General features: G+C 40.2%; 1 protein-coding gene across 4 annotated transcripts in view; it reads right to left on the bottom strand.

Moving 5' to 3' along the window:
• PPP1R17 (protein phosphatase 1 regulatory subunit 17) overlaps positions 1 to 15,978 on the bottom strand; it is a 42,852-nt gene that overhangs the window by 9,698 nt on the left and 17,176 nt on the right. For 2 of the 4 annotated variants that reach the window (XM_038557254.1, XM_038557251.1), the window contains exon 2: positions 3,587 to 3,693. In XM_038557254.1, the coding sequence (XP_038413182.1) occupies positions 3,587 to 3,693 (107 nt within the window). Of the gene's footprint in view, positions 1 to 3,586; positions 3,694 to 8,954; positions 9,185 to 15,978 lie in introns of those variants that run through there. The other 2 variants (XM_038557255.1, XM_038557252.1) reach the window with 2 other exon arrangements.

Genomic DNA, 15,978 nt, shown 5'->3' with positions numbered 1-15,978 from the left:
TTTCTCGCCCACGAAAGTATTTTCTCTGTTCCATCTGACTCCTTGATGCTTTTGCTGCTGATGTGCTTCCCTGAGCTTCTCTATGGTTGTTCTAGACAATGACATTTGCTTGTTCTATAATGGCTTGTCTCCTGCTTTTGACAGAGCCTTCTTGGAGATTATTATATTCTTTTGATATTTTTATTCTTAATAGCCTCTACCTCCAATAAATGCATATTGAATGGATTTAAGTGGAGTAGACTGATCTGAGTTCAGTTGATGACGTTATCACTTGTTAGATCTGAAAACTTGGGTCTTAATTTCAAGAAACTTAATATTGCTTCACCTTTTAAAGTGGAGATAATAGGGATCCCTGGGTGGCGCAGCGGTTTGGCGCCTGCCTTTGGCCCAGGGCGCGATCTTGGAGATCCGGGATCAAATCCCATGTCGGGCTCTCAGTGCATGGAGCCTGCTTCTCCCTCTGCCTATGTCTCTGCCTCTCTCTCTCTCTCTCTCTGTGACTATCATAAATAAAAATTAAAAAAAAAAAAATAAAGTGGAGATAATATTAAATCAGTGTGTGTGTGTGTCTGTGTGTATGACAGAGAGAGAGAGGACTAAATTTGTTAATGTTGGCAAAGCAGTTGTTTCAGTTGATGTATTTCAGATCCTCAAAAGAATGTTCACTCTGGTCATTGCTCAGCCCCTAACCTCTTATAAGGTTCAAAGAAAAGCCCACCTTCCTGCCCCATCTCATAAGTCTTTCCCAGTCCTTGGTGTCCTTTCTCATTTTCAAGATATCCACAGGATTTTTGCTCATGTAACACCTTTTTATTCATATGTCTTTCTGCCTTCTTTGATGGCAGATATCTTGTGTTTTATCTCCTTACAGAAATTAATAGATATCTGTTGAATGTATGCTTAAATGAATAAACTCAAACATGTTATAGGTAAGGAAATAGTCTGTTAGGGTTCAAAGAAGCTACAAAAAAATGGAGTTATCTATCTTCTCTGGAAACTCACTAAGGCCTGGCTACAGTCTGGTACTTCTACAACTGTGAATGGATTTTCAGAAATTCAGAAATTAAATGGATCTTTTCAGCCATTTTTCCTTCCTTCCTTCCTTCCTTCCTTCCTTCCTTCCTTCCTTCCTTCCTTCCTTCCTTCCTTCCTTCCTTCCTTCCTTCCTCCTTCCTTCCTTCCTTCCTTCCTTCCTTCCTTCCTTCCTTCTTCTCTCTCTCTCTTTTTTTTTTTTTTTAGATTTATTTATTTTAGAGAGAGAGAGTGCACAAGTGATGAGGAGCAGAGGGAGAGAATCTTCAAGCAGACTCCCTACTGAGTGAGGAGTCTGATGTGGGGCTCCATCGCAGGACTCCAAGGATCATAACCTGAGCTGAAATTAAGAGTCAGGTGCTTAACCAACTGAGGCACCCGGGTGTCCCTCTCTCTGTTTCTTTTTTATAAAAATATCTGGGTCAGTGTCTTTAAAACATGGAGGTTTAAATGTGCCAAACATGTTCACTTCAGTTTTGTGGGTCTAGCTATATCCTGTGTCACTCAAAATGTATTTATTCAACAAACATTGATGAAGCTCCTCCTCGATGCCAGGCCTTAAACGAGATTCTAGGACTAAAAAGACAAATGAATGGTTCTTCCTTTCAAGTTGCTAGGGTCTATTGAGCTTTATATCTGGACGGTCCTTTGTTTTATATACTCAGTATGCATGAGAAACCTACCATTAGAAATACTTAGCAACCATACATTATTATGCCTGCATCCTCCAAAGATCACAATACACAATCAGAAAATCAAATAGCATCATTTCCTTCAGCCATATGTAATAGAAATACATATTTCCTTTCAGCTAAAGGATTTGAATAATTCAACCCAATCATTTCCATTTAATAAGCATCTATTGAGATCATACTATATGTAAGGTACTTAATCATATGCTTTTAAGTGTACAGATACAAAAAAAGAGGTGAGGGGAAATCCCTTGAATATTGCTTATATACTAGATGATTTCATATCCTTCTAGTGTGTGGGAATGACAAACACTTTCTCTGGTTCATCAATGCTTGTGTTTTCCAGTTGTCAAATATTCATAGCACACCCTAAATATATTATCTTGTTTAGTTCTCACACTAAGCCCACAAGGAAGTATACTATTATCCCCAATTTGCAGATGAGGAAAATGAGATTTAGAAGGCAAGATGAAAGGCTAAAAGTCACGTTACTGGCAGGTTATGGCATCAGGAGTAAGCCCAGGCTCTTGGGACTACGTTTCATTTTTACTATTATTATTTTTCACTTAAAAATTTTTTTATTTAAATTCAAGTTAGTTAACGTATACTGTATTATTAGTTTCAGGGCTAGAATTTAGTGATTCATTGGTTGCATAGAACACCCAGTGCTTATCACATCACATACCCTTCTTTTTTTAAAAAAAAAAAAAAGATTTTATTTATTTATTCGAGAGAGAGAGGCAGAGAGAGAAGCAGAGAGAGAAGCAGGCTCCACACAGGGAGCCTGACATGGGATTTGATCCTGGGTCTTCCGGATCAGGCCCCGGGCCAAAGGTGGCACTAAACCGCTGAGCCACCCGGGCTGCCCTCACACGGCCTTTTTAATATTCATCATCCAGTTACCCCATCCCCCTATGTTTTTCAACGCTTGACTGAAAATGAAATTTTAAAAATTTGTTGCCACGCATCACAGTTAATTTCCCCCTATATCATACTTACCACAGACATTTGTTGAATGAATGAATATCACTCAGACTGGGTGCTGCCCAGCTGTGGGATCTCTGGAAGTATAGGTTGGGTAGGGACCAGTCATGGGTCACCATTTCACCCTAAGATCCAACTCAGTGCACAGTACAGAGAGCAAGACATTTGCTTCAATTTTGACTTTTACTTTAATTGCACTTTTTCCCACTTTTGGAGAAATCTTGAACATAAACTATCTTGATGGCAAATGGGGAGAGAGGAGAGGAGGGGGGGAGTCATAACCAAGCAAGACATAAACAAAGGCTATGAATATGCAAAAGGCCCATCCATCAAAAGTCTGAGTGTCTCATTTTTAGAAATGGGTAGAGGCAGAAATGTTTCTGGTATTTTCATTACAAAGGTTATGCAAAAAGTCAGTTCTGGAAAGGAAACAGATTGACAATAAAGCAGAAAAAGGCTATTTAAAATTCTGTCTTGATAGGCAAAGAGAGATATTTGAAATATTTTATTGGCACTGCACATGGGGTTTAAGTGTGCCGGCAAATACTGGAAACAAGCTCTGCTGACACATTCCATTTATTGCCTCAAAAATGCTCTGCCTGGGACTCTGTCAGACCCCCCAAAAAAGGACAATGCCTTTTCTCTCTTTTTTTAACCTTAATGAACCTCTCTCCAGTGCTTCAGCTAATATTTACAGGGCAGACCCTGCAAAGCCATGCTATTTGCCTGTCCATCTGGTGTTGGCTGTCACCAGAAGGCACAAACGATCAGGTTTCTGGGAGTCTCCCTCTGACTTGCCTGCAAACCGAATGGCAAGAGAATGACAGAGACATCTCCTTTCTGACTTCCACTACTGACATTCACCCTGGAGCATTTACCTAAGGGGTCACAATGAGGGTCTAGCTTGTCCAGTCTGTCTTCTGAGAGCTCCAATGGCTGCATTTGCTCAGTGGACATCATCGAAGGAGGTATTTCTTCCCCAGCACTACAGGAATATAGGAACAGGACCATTAGTATGTCTTCTGTTCATTTGTTCACGTTTTAAATAAGCATATTTATTGAGCACTTACTATTGCATTCCCAATTTAATCCTATTTTTCAAATCTGCCTCTTGTACTTACCTACTAGGAACTCTAACTTAAGATTAAGTTAAAATAAATGAAACACACACATACACACAGATTTATTGGTAATCACCATGCATCAAATATTCAATATTTATCCTCTTTCAGAAACGCCGTGGGAGTTTCAGAATGAATACTTGTCAATTCTGAATTAGATATGAGTTAGCTGAGAATTAAAAAAAAATGTTGATTAAATCTTGTCTATATTGTCTGTTGAGTTCTGTGAAATAGGATTATTATGCCCACTTTGCAGATGAAGGAACCGAGGATCAGAAAATACAATTAATTAATGTAGTCACACAATTATTAAATAGCCAAGATCCAAGTTATTAAATAGCCTGGATCCAAATCCAGTTCTGAAGACTCATTAGACACCCAAGACTCTCCAACAGTGATTCCTTTGAATCCAAATTGAACCAAGCTTCTGGCTCTCTATTGCATGTAACATACAAGTGTATACATTACATGCTATAAAATAGCTATAAAATATAGGATATAGTATACAAATATATAAAATAACTACAAGATATAGCATGTAATATATAAATGTATAATATAAAATAACTCTAATGAGCTTTCCTCTCTATCCATATTCTAGGTTGTAGAGATGTTGGTAGGAAAAACTCTAGCTCTTGAAATGGATCCCTATTATTTTCTCCCTAGAGACTTCTGACATTAGAGCAAATCTGTTTCCCCTTCTCTCATTTTTCCTAAACCACAAATCCATTGAACTTCTCAGAGCTATTAGTTGTAGTCATTGTCCAGGAGGAGTGGAAATCCAGAATGGACATGTGTCAGGTCTGAATGAGAAACGCATTAGTTGAGATTTATAGAATCTAATTCTGTATCTTTTAGTTTATTACTCATGTCCTATCATTATAAGAATGCTTAGAGAGGAATAAGATTAAAATGACCCAAACTGATCCTCTTTTCTTGAGATTCCTGGATTACTGGCATGTGGATGAACACAAAGGTGAATTGCGTTAACATTTCAGGCTCGTAGACTTAGTTGTCTTCTGAAGAATAAGCCAGTTTTCTCCGGGTAGGCTGGAGGGCCTCTCCCACTACGAGCTGGATGACTGCATAGCAAATGGAGCTATTAACAGATTACTTGAGCCCGGCTTTTAGTGTCACCCAGCAGACTGATTATACTGAGTGACTTTAGCAGAAATCAATTCTGACCATTGTTTTAGTTTTTGTATTGAGACTGCCAACTCCCCAGGACCATAAGGAAGTATGCTGTTCACCTGGGTGGCTAACCTCGGCCTGCTTGAGTGGAGAAGAAAGCTTTGGGACTCCCAGTCGGGATGACTGGGCTCAGCACGGAGGTCTAGAGGCAAAGTTACAGCCTCAAGTAGGGCCTGAGCACCTACTTAACCGATCTTCCACCTTTTTGGGTAGAAAGTCGTGGGCTCTGTCATTGACTTGATGCTGTAAATCACTCCATGGAGGACCTAGTCAAGAAATACTCATTCTCCAGAAGGAGAACTGAAGCTCAAAGAGATTGAAGTGATACTATTAGTTGCACATGTGGAGTCAGTGTGATCTTTTGAACCCAGGCCTGCTTTAGGTCCTACCTGGCAATGGGCCCCCTCTCCTTTCCTCCAACAGCAGTAAGCTGTTCTTTGTACTTGGGTCATATGGGCTGCTCCTGTGCTCAATCGCGGGTTATTTAATTTGAATCTAAGTTTTCGGGTTCCAATGGATCTAGATAAAATCTCAGCTCTCTAACTAAAAAGCTGTATGACTTTGATGAAGTAGCTACAGTGTCATGGTGGAGTGAGGTAATTGGAGCCCAAGTATGATATAATCATATTTGCCCTTTCTGCCTACAAGCTATAGCTGTTATGATAGAATGAGCAAAGGCTAGCATCTTTGTGGTGCACCCACAGATGGACACCCAGGAATGTAGGTCCCTGTCTGTCCCCCTATCCCATTCTTACCTTCCCTTTTCTTATCTGTAACATAGAGATAATAGTATGTACCTGACAGTTACCATAAAGGTTAAACAGAACAGCTCCCTTCTTCGCACGTTGCAGGTACTGAGTACATGGCAGTCATTGTTCTGTAACATTAGTGTTACCATAGCATGTGACTTAGCGAAAGAAGACCTGCTTGTATAACCAAAAAGTACCAAAAAAAAAAAAAAATCAAATCTTTCATTTTCATCCAGATGCTGGGCCACAGGAGGGCCAGGCTTCATCTGAACAAAACGGCTTTCAGAGTCCTGGACTTGAGAGAGGGAAGCCTGCCCTTGGCAAGTGAATTGTGCAAGTGTGGAAGTCCCTGGACAAGGCGAGGAGATGTGCTTATTTCCCAAGATAGCCCCTTAGTGTCCACGGGGGGGAAACAACACTATTTTCAACCAGTGTGACTGCAAGAATGCTGGTGATGGACTGGCAAGCCTCCGTTGGCTACAGGGCTGAGAGATGGTTTGCAGATTTGGGACTTTTATAGCACAAAAATACCCTGTGCTGGCGGGGTCACGTTTTGCCCAGGGGATTAAAAGATACTTATATCGTAGATGATGTCACTAAGGTCTCCTGGGCGGAAAAGCTGCACACAAAGAAAGGAACAAATACTCTAGGAGAGAGAGGTCTGGTTTAGCATCACCTTATTAGTAACTGTCCTCTTACTTGCGTGTTGAATGTTAGTATAAGATAATTGGGTCTCCCTATCCCCTCCACATTCCTCTCTCTCCTCAGTAAGAAGAGGTGCTCTTTAAGAGTGAGCCACTGTAAGACACCAGCCAGTCTAATTCTTGAGCTAAGAAGTGGAATATTTCCACCTATGATTCCTGACCTTATCCATGCTTTCTTTTCCTTAATTCAGCCTCCCCACCCCAAGCCCAGGCCAGGGGACCCTGCCCTCCCTCGTCTTGCTGCCCTGGAAGTTTTCATCATCTCCCAGAACAACTTGCTGTAATTTGGGAACTTCTGAAGCTTGAGCTCTTTCTTTCGTACCCAAAGACCTGGTCCCTTGGGTCTTCAGATTCCACCCAGGAGGCTGGGGACTGTCAAGGTGCCTTGTGGGTATTACATAAACTGTTCTCTCCTGCAAAGGTTTGCGACCCTTTAACATTCGTTCTCGTGCTGTTTCCTGGGTGTTCAGTGTAGTCTCTGAATTTTAACACTCACACAGTGATGGTTTGGAATGGTATCGGGCTGCCTACCCTCACCTGAGAAGCCCGGAGCCACAGGAGCTGTGGAAATCGGGACATTTGTGACACCCTTCAGAGGGAAGCAGGAATCACCACAATCGCACGCACTACTTCCATAGCAAAAATCTGAACGCTTGCACCAAATGATGTGATTAAAGACCACACCGAGATTCATCTCCTCTCAGCTCAGGTCTTGCTACCGAACAAATTTATGTTGAACTTAACCACAACAACAAACTTCTGGTTTTCAGAATTTTTTCAGATTTCTCCATTAGAGAGTAAAGGCTGGTGGATCTGTACTAACTTTCTCAATGTTTGAGAGCGTGAGGGTGGCTTGGTGTAGCACGTACAAGAAGGAAACCAACGACGTGGTTTCAGGGGTCTGAGGTTTTCAGGAGCCTGATACTAAACTCTAGCAATTTCCTCTTGCTAATTTTTACTTTTCACAAGGGACAAGTCTTTTTTCCCCCCACAGAGAGACACTTGCAAATGCAAATACCACTGAGGGAGGAGATCTATTAACTGACATCACACAGTACACAAGGTCAGCTGTGCATTTAATGATAAGAGTCACTTTCTCTTTTAAGAACAGGAACTGGGAGATCAGGGGCCTGGGAAGGACCTCCACCACTTTGTGGAAGGACAGACCGGCCAAGGCAGGCTGCTGAAGCCGAAGGGGGAGCCGCCTCCAGGAGCGCAGCGCCAGCTCCTCCTTTAGGGCAGTTATACCAGTTCCTCAGCTAAATAACATTGGTCAGTTCAGTCTGAGGTCAGAAGTGTCAGAAGTGGGTCTGGCCACTTTGTCCTTTCTCTTAATACCCAGTAGGATTCTTGGTTGGATGTTAGAATATGAAGTTTAACTCAAGGTCACTGACTGCAAGCATTTGGTGCAATATGGGGTGGAAGAAGCAAATGTTTGGTTACTTGCACCACTCCCTAGCTGAGCGAACTTGGGAAAGTGGTACGTCTTCCTGGAAACTTAGTTTCCACATCTGTAAAATGGGCTGATGGTGGCTCTTCTCCAGGATTGAAAGTATTCACGATACAGCGTGTGTAAAGCTTCCAACCCAGATTGCTGCGCATGCTGGCACTTGAAGAAGTGTAGGTTGCTTTGTTTGTTTTCGCTGCCCTCCCCTTGGGTTTACAACATGTATATCTCAACTGAACCACTGGAACCAGGTCCTTGCCCCATCTCTGGCTTCCTCTGAAGCTAATAATGAGATTAGAGCAATCCAAGTTACAAGCCAAGGGCAGGACACCCCTTTCCAAGTCTGGGGAACATGGTGTTACTGACTCTCAGGAGCGAGCTGACACTTCGCCTAGTCATGATGAAATTCTAAAAAACTCTAAAGAATTTCCCCAAAGTAATCATCTCTGGATTTACTTGATGGAATAAAAAATGAGAAGGTTATGTCCACAGCTCAATGTGGCGTCTGATTATGTAAAATTCATATCCTTTGTCACATCTCTTTCTAACTAGAGGATTTAATTCAGGTCAAAAAGTACTACGGTGTAAAATCAAGTTTGTTCATTAAAAGACTAAATTTGCAGTATTCCTCGAGGAGTGACTCTTACTTGAAGTAGGGCATGGAAAGGTTTCTTTGGTAAGCCCACTCTCCCCAGCCTTAGAAGATAAGCCTCCCACACTGTGCGGATATGCGGATACACCACCGTTCTCGAAATTTAGTAACCTAATTTTTGAGAGCTGTGATTTTCACGAAATCCGGGACTCTACTTCTCTTAGAAAACATGTCTTGAAGGTGACGACTTTTCCTGCTCCCCACCTAGCCCCAGTTTAGCCTGGCTCCACAAAACACACCCCTGCCCCGGCACCCCCTCCCCTCCCCTTGCTTCACCAGCAGCAGACCTCTTTGTCCCAGCAACCATAGAGAAGCTGTGACTTATTGGAAATTTGCTTTTCTTGCCACAAAAGTTTTTGGAGTAAAAATCTGAAGCACTTACCAATCAGTGCAGGTGCCGGGATAAGGCGAGAGATGGGGAGGGCAAGCCTCCTCCCTGAAGCTGGGCCGGCTTCTCTGCAGCAGTGGCTGCAGCCCGGCTCCAGCTCCTCTTATCAAGGGACCAGCTGCCTCTGTTGCCATGGGGATGCTCCGTTTCACAGGCGCCAGGGCAAGGGGGATGGAGAGGGAAGGAGGACTGATCTAGCTGCTGCTCCCGACTGCAATAATTGTCTATTTTGAAAACACAATACAGAATTGTGCTTTGAGTACCTCGTGTGCAAGGCTGAAGAGATCAGACAAGCCAGCTAGACCCTTCAATCTCTGAAACAACCCTATGGAGTAGGGTTTTTTTTTTGTTGTTGTTGTTGTTGTTGTTGTTTGGCCTGACTGCAAATAGGGAAGGTGAGGCACAGATTACGTGACTTGCCCAAAAGACACCACAGTTAATTTTAACCCTCAAATCTACTTGAGATTAAATTCAAGACACTTTCACTCACCACCTGGGCCTCTCAGAGTGGTATCAGGGTGAGAAGAATAGCAATCGCTGGCATTTACTTAAGGCTTCCCATGTGCGAGGCACCCTTCTTTACACCTACTGACTCATTTCATCTTCGTAACACTCTTGCCAGAGAAGAGGCCATCATCATCATCCGCATTTCACTGATGGGGGGCCGACTTGATAAATCATCTGCATAAGACCTCACTGTTAGAAAGTGGTAAGGCTAGAGTTTGAACTGGGCAATCGGAGGTAGAGGCCATGCTCCTAACCAATTGGTAGTACGGCTGACCAAAAAGAGCATTTTGGAGAGAACAGCCCAGAGAGAAGAAAGCAGCCATCACCATCTAGGTTGGGGTATGGAGGCCAGGAAAAAGTTGTTGCTTCAGAGGAATGAAATCAAATGTTTTAATATGAGGAATTCACTCCAGGATGCTGAAGCAAGGCTGTGAGTGTGCTGTGCTGTCATACGGAGAGGCAGGCTCTGTGTTTGGGGCAAGTTCACTGGAGGAAATGTCCTATGCTGATCAGAGGAGCAGTTTAGAATCAGTGATCTGGGCATGAAGAGCTGGAAGGTTAGTGTAGGGGATGAAGTAGGGATCAGCCGGAGGGGCTTAAGTCCCCTGAGGGCAGCCAGAAGATCAGGGGCCAGTGATACCCAACAGCTAGTACTCACAGAAGAGGTATGAGTGGAATCCAGGCATGTGGGTTCCTCACCTTCCAAAGGCTGCATGCAGGGCAGATCTTGAGAAGTCCCTCACTGGCTTCAACACCTGTTAGTCACCAGTATTGAGTGGTTCATTCCCCCTTTCCATTTTCCAGCATCCCAGAAATAGGGCTGGATGGTATTAAACTCATCCTGAGGTTGACTCCCAGGATTAGAATTTATTCAGAGGCCAAAGTCACAAATTGGCAGGGAGCAGGCTTCCTTGTTGGATCCAGTTTGTCTTGGTCCTTAGTGGAACATCCTTGTAAGAGATGAAAGCATTACCAAAAAGTAATGCTCCTGGCTAGAAAGGGGGGCTCTGGATGCTAAGAGAAAGTCCCTAGAAGCAGCTCTCTGTTCCCAACCATCTGCTTTATCTTCTTATCAACAGCCTTTTTGGCCAGTGGGTTAGCAGCATCTTTATTTCCAAACTTGAGTAGAAAAAATACACTTTATTTCCTAAACTCTTCACTTCTTTTTTAATATTAAACATTTTTTGAGATAATTTAGATTCACACACAGTTATAAGAAACAATACAGAGAAGCCTCCTGTACCCTTCAAGCAATTTCTTCCAATGGTACCATTTTGTAAAACTGGAGGACAGTATCTCAACTGGTATATTGGTATTGATACAGTCAAGATATAGGACAGTCCCATCACCACAAGAATTACTCATGTTGCTCTGCCTCCCATCCCATTCCTTATTCTCTTAGCTCCCACCCACTCCTTAACCCCTGCAACCTCTAACCCGTTCTCCATTTCTATATTGTTATTTCTAAAATGTTATATACATGGAATCATACAGTACAATTTTTTTTGGATTTGACTTCTCCGCCCGCCCCCCCGGCCCCCCTGCTCCAGCCCAGCATTATTCCCGGTGATTCATCCAAGTTGTTCCTTTTTAATTGCTGCCTAATATTCCATGGTATGTACCAACATGTAAGCATTCACCTGTTGTAGGGCATCTGCATTGTTTCTAGTGTTTGGCTATTACAAATAAAGTTGTTAAAAAATTCATGTATAGACTTTTATATTAATGTGAATATTCATTTCTCTGGGATAAATGTCCAGGAGTACAATTGGTGGCTAGTATGGCAGTTGCATGTTTAATTTTATAAGAAATTGCCAAACTGTTTTCCAGTGGCTCCACTGGAAATATAAATATAAAGTGGCTCCACTGGAAATATAAATATAAGTGGCTCCACCATTTTATATTTCCACCAGCCATTTATGAGTGATCCAGTTTCTCTGCCTACTTGCCAGTATTCAGTGTTATTATAATTGTTTAAAGTCATTCTTCTAGGCATATAGTGCTATCTCATGGTGGTTTTAACTTGTATTCCCCTGCAGACTGATGATGTTAAACCTCTTTTTGTGAGTTTATTTACCATCTTTATGTTTCTTTGGTGAAATGTCTCTTCATGTCTTTTGCTCATTTTCTAACTGGATTGTTTGTTTGTTTTTTTACTGTTGAGTTTTAAGAATTTCTTATGTATTCTAGATACTAGTCCTTTATAAGAAATATAGCTTTGCAAATGCTTTCTCCCAGTTTATGGTCTGTCTTTTCAAACTCCTAACAGAGTCTTTCACAGAGCAAAAGTGTTAAATTTATATTACGTCTCATTTACCAATACATTTATGAATAAATTTTAAAACATATATAGTTGAGAATATTTCTGAAGCTCTTCAGAAAAGCTGAAGTGTTAGGAATTTTAAAACACTCTTTTGTCACTTAATTTCCCCAACTCAAAGGGAATATTTCAAAGAAAGAAGAGAGTATGAATTGCTTACTTCCTTTTTGGATGGACATGTGTACTTATCCCAAGTTCAGGGTGTTGTGGTGGTGGTGTTTTTTTCCCAGGGCTTTCTACAAACACTTTAATTGATTATGCCCAACCCCCTTCCTCCTTTTAAGGCAGATGTAAACAGCAACTGAGATGGCAGATGGTAATGTAAATCTATACCTCAGAGAGCTCTAAATAACAGCTACATATGTGCAGTGTTGAAGTCATAGACCCCTTGGCCTACAAAGCTCCGAGTGTAAAGTGCAAGGAGCCATTGTGTCCATGACATGATTTGTAGGTCCAAGAGCCCCTGATGTGTGGCTCAATTGGCTTCTGGCTTCATTCCTGATGGATGGCTAATGGTAACTAGCTTTAAATGAATATATTTTCATTTTAATCACAAATATTCAATCTTTACGAATGAGAATGATCACAGTGATGAACATTTCCAGACAATTTATTTTAGTCAATAGCCTATCAAGTGTGCACTTGAAATATTTGCCTTCCAAAATCAATCTAAGGCAGTTTCTGTGTTGAGGGGTGATGGGACTCTAGTTTCCCAATCAAGGGACAGAGAGAGAGAGAGAGAAAGAGAGAGAGAGTGTGTGTGAAAGCAAGCTCACTGAAAATTTGCAGGCTGGTTTTATCCCAGACATCTTGCTAGATCTCTTTGGTTGTCTCTTTCAGCCATTAGAGAGGAGAAATAACTGTTTTAGATCAATATTTTCTGGTAAATAAATGTCTATGTCTTTGCTTTGGGCAGTTCTGAATACCTTTTAGCTCTAGGTAACAGAAGATTATTTGAATTAATCAATAAATTCTGATATCATTTATTCTCATTGGATTAAAAATGAAAAACATTCAACATTTCAGGAATTAACTACCAAATACTTAATAAGTGCTTATTGAAAAGAGAGATAATGTTATTTGTTTATTTGAAATAATTACAGATGTACATGAAATAAACAAAGAGATAGATATACTGTCTTTTGTGCTGTTGTTTGCTGGTTTCGCTAATTAGTGCTGACCTTATATAATGCCTTGGGAAGTATTCCTTTTTCTTTCACTTCCTGGAAGAAACTATGATAAGCTGGTGTTGTCCTATTCAGATGTTTAGTAGATTTTCCATTAAAACCATCTGGGCCTAGAAAATTCTTTGGGGAGCCTTCAAATTACAAATTCAACTTCTTTACTGATTCCAGGGCTATATTTCATCTTGGTTAAATTTTGGTAGTTGGTGGTTTTTCAAGGAATGGTCCATTTCTTCTAAATTATTGAATGAGCATAAAGTTGTTCCTTTGTTATCTTTTCAATGGCTGTAGGATAGAGATACTCCCTATTTCATTCTTGATTTGGATGATTTGTGCCTTCTATTCTCATCAGTTTTGCTAAAGGCCTATCAATTTTATTGATTTTTTCCCCCAAAGAACCAGTTGTGTTTCATTGATTTTCTTTATTGTTTTCCTATTTTCAATTTAATTGATTTCTGCTCTTATGTGTATTGCTTCTCCTTTTCTGCTTGCTTTGAATTTATCTTGTCTTTCTTTTACTGGTTTCTTGAGGTAGGAACTTAGGTTACTGATTTGAGACCTTTCTTCATTCTGAATGTAAGCACTAATGATATAAATTTCCCTCTCAACACTGCTTTAGCTGCATTCCACATATTTTGATGTGCTATAGCTTTTTAAATTTAACTTTAGGTATTTAAAATATTTTTTCAAACTTCTCTTTTGATTCATGGGTTATTTAAAAGTGTGTTATTTAATTTCCACATGTTTACAGATTTTTCTATTATCTTTCTGTTGCTGATTTCTAGTTTGGTTCTACTGTGGTTAGAGAGCACACTTTATATAATATCAATTCTTTTAAATTTGGAGGCTTTTCTTATGGCCCAAGAAATAGTCTATCTTGGTGAATATTCTATGATTTCTTGAAAAAAATGTATATGGAGGTGTTCTATATTTTTCAGTTAGATATTGTTCATTGTGTTGTTTACATCTTCAATTTCTTTGATAACTTTTTGTCTAGTTGCAGAGACAGGAGTGTTGCAGTCTCCAACTTTTATTTTGATTTGTCTATTTCTCCTTTCAATTCTGTTAGTATGCTTTATGTGTCTGAGACTGTCATCTGGTGCTTAGGCAATTAGGATCATTATGTCTTCCTGATATATTAATTGTTATTTTTTTAATTTTTATTTATTTATGATAGTCACACACAGAGAGAGAGAGAGGCAGAGACACAGGCAGAGGGAGAAGCAGGCTCCATGCACCAGGAGCCCGATGTGGGATTCGATCCCGGGTCTCCAGGATCGCACCCTGGGCCAAAGGCAGGCGCCAAACCGCTGCGCCACCCAGGGATCCCATTATTTGTAATGCTCCTCTTTGTTTCTAGTAAATTTTTGTTGTTGTGAAGTCTATTTGGTCATATTAATATGACACTCATGCTTTTTAAAAATTGGTTGCAGTGCATATCTTCTTCCATCCTTCTATGTTCAACTTATCTATATTGTTGAATTGGAAGGGAATTTCTCATAAGCAGCATATAGTTGGGTAGACATTCTTCATCTTTGTTATTTGATATATTTAGACCATTTACATTTAAGATAATTATTGATATATTGGCATTTAACTCTGACTTTTTATTACTTGTTTTCTTTTTGTTTCTTCTGATTCTTATTCCTCTGTTTCTTTTTTCTTGCCTTTCCTTCAAGTCAATTGAGCATGTTTTAGGATTCCATCTTCGTTTATTTAGAGACTGTTTGAGCATATCTCTGTATTAGTCAGGGTTCTCCAGAGAAACAGAACCAATATATACATTGAAAAGGATTTGTTTTAAGGAATTGGCTCATGTGGTTATGGAAGCTGGTGTGTCTAAAATCTTCAGGGTGGGCTGTTAGGCTAGAGACTCAGGCCATTCAAGTATAAAGGCCATCTGCTAGCAGAATCTCCTCATTTAGGGGAGGTTATTTTTGTTCTATTTGAGCCATCAACTGATTGGATGTGGCCCATACAGATAAGGGGGACAGTCTGAGTTAGTCAAAGTCCACTGCCTTAAATATTAATCTCAGACATAAACATGCATAAAAACATTCAGAAACATTAAGACTAACAGTCTACTGGTATCAACACTTTAATGCTTCAAGTGAAGTGTGGAAACCTGAGTTTCACTTACATCCCTTCCCTTCCCCGCTTTTAAGCATCATTGTCTAAAATAACAAATGGTGTTCTAATTTTTGTTTTAATCATCAAATATTATTTCATAAAACTCATAAGGAAAAAGTTAGGCTCTTATAAACTTCCATATTTCTATTCTTTCCAATGTTCTTTCTTCTTTCCGGATGCTCTGAGATTCTTTTATCATTTCTTTTCTGTTAGAAGAACTTACTTCAGTTAAATTTTAAAGAATGTATTTGATAGCACCACATTTTTTTTTAGTTTTCCATTGTCAGAGAGTGCATTTATCTCCCTTTAATTCCTGAAGGATAATATCACCAGATATAGGTTTGAAATGGACAGGTTTTCTTTCTTTTTTTTTTTATTTCAATACTTGAAGAATATTACGCTACTTCCTCTGACATCTATGGTTTCAAATGAGAAATTTTCTATCATCTAAATTGATATTCCTCTATGTGTGATTTGTCATTTCTTCCGGGCTGTTGTCAAGATTTTTCTGATGCCTTTAGTTTTGAAATTATAACTCGATGTCATGCCTGATATTAAGTTAACCCCTGGTTAAAGAGTTAAACATAAATATGATTCCGTCCCTACCTTTTAGGAGCTCATAATCTGGTAGAAATGAAGGTAGACAGACACAGAAAAAATTATGGACACAATGTGCATTTTTGCAGACCTGAGTCAAGTGGGATCATCAGGAAAGCAGCAAGGATCGGTTTCTTTGGAGATAAAGTGAGGTCTTTGAAGAGAGAAGATGGATTTTGAGTGAAAGGCAGAAAAAGATAATCTAGACAAAGGAGTGATAATGTTTTCAGCTATCCATCATCCATTTAACTACCCATCCATCAATCCAGCTTAATGTTGA

The sequence above is a fragment of the Canis lupus genome, chromosome 14, assembly GCF_011100685.1.
Source record: "Canis lupus familiaris isolate Mischka breed German Shepherd chromosome 14, alternate assembly UU_Cfam_GSD_1.0, whole genome shotgun sequence".
NCBI classification, from domain to species: domain Eukaryota; kingdom Metazoa; phylum Chordata; class Mammalia; order Carnivora; family Canidae; genus Canis; species Canis lupus.
This window is presented reverse-complemented; position numbering and strand designations above follow the sequence as displayed.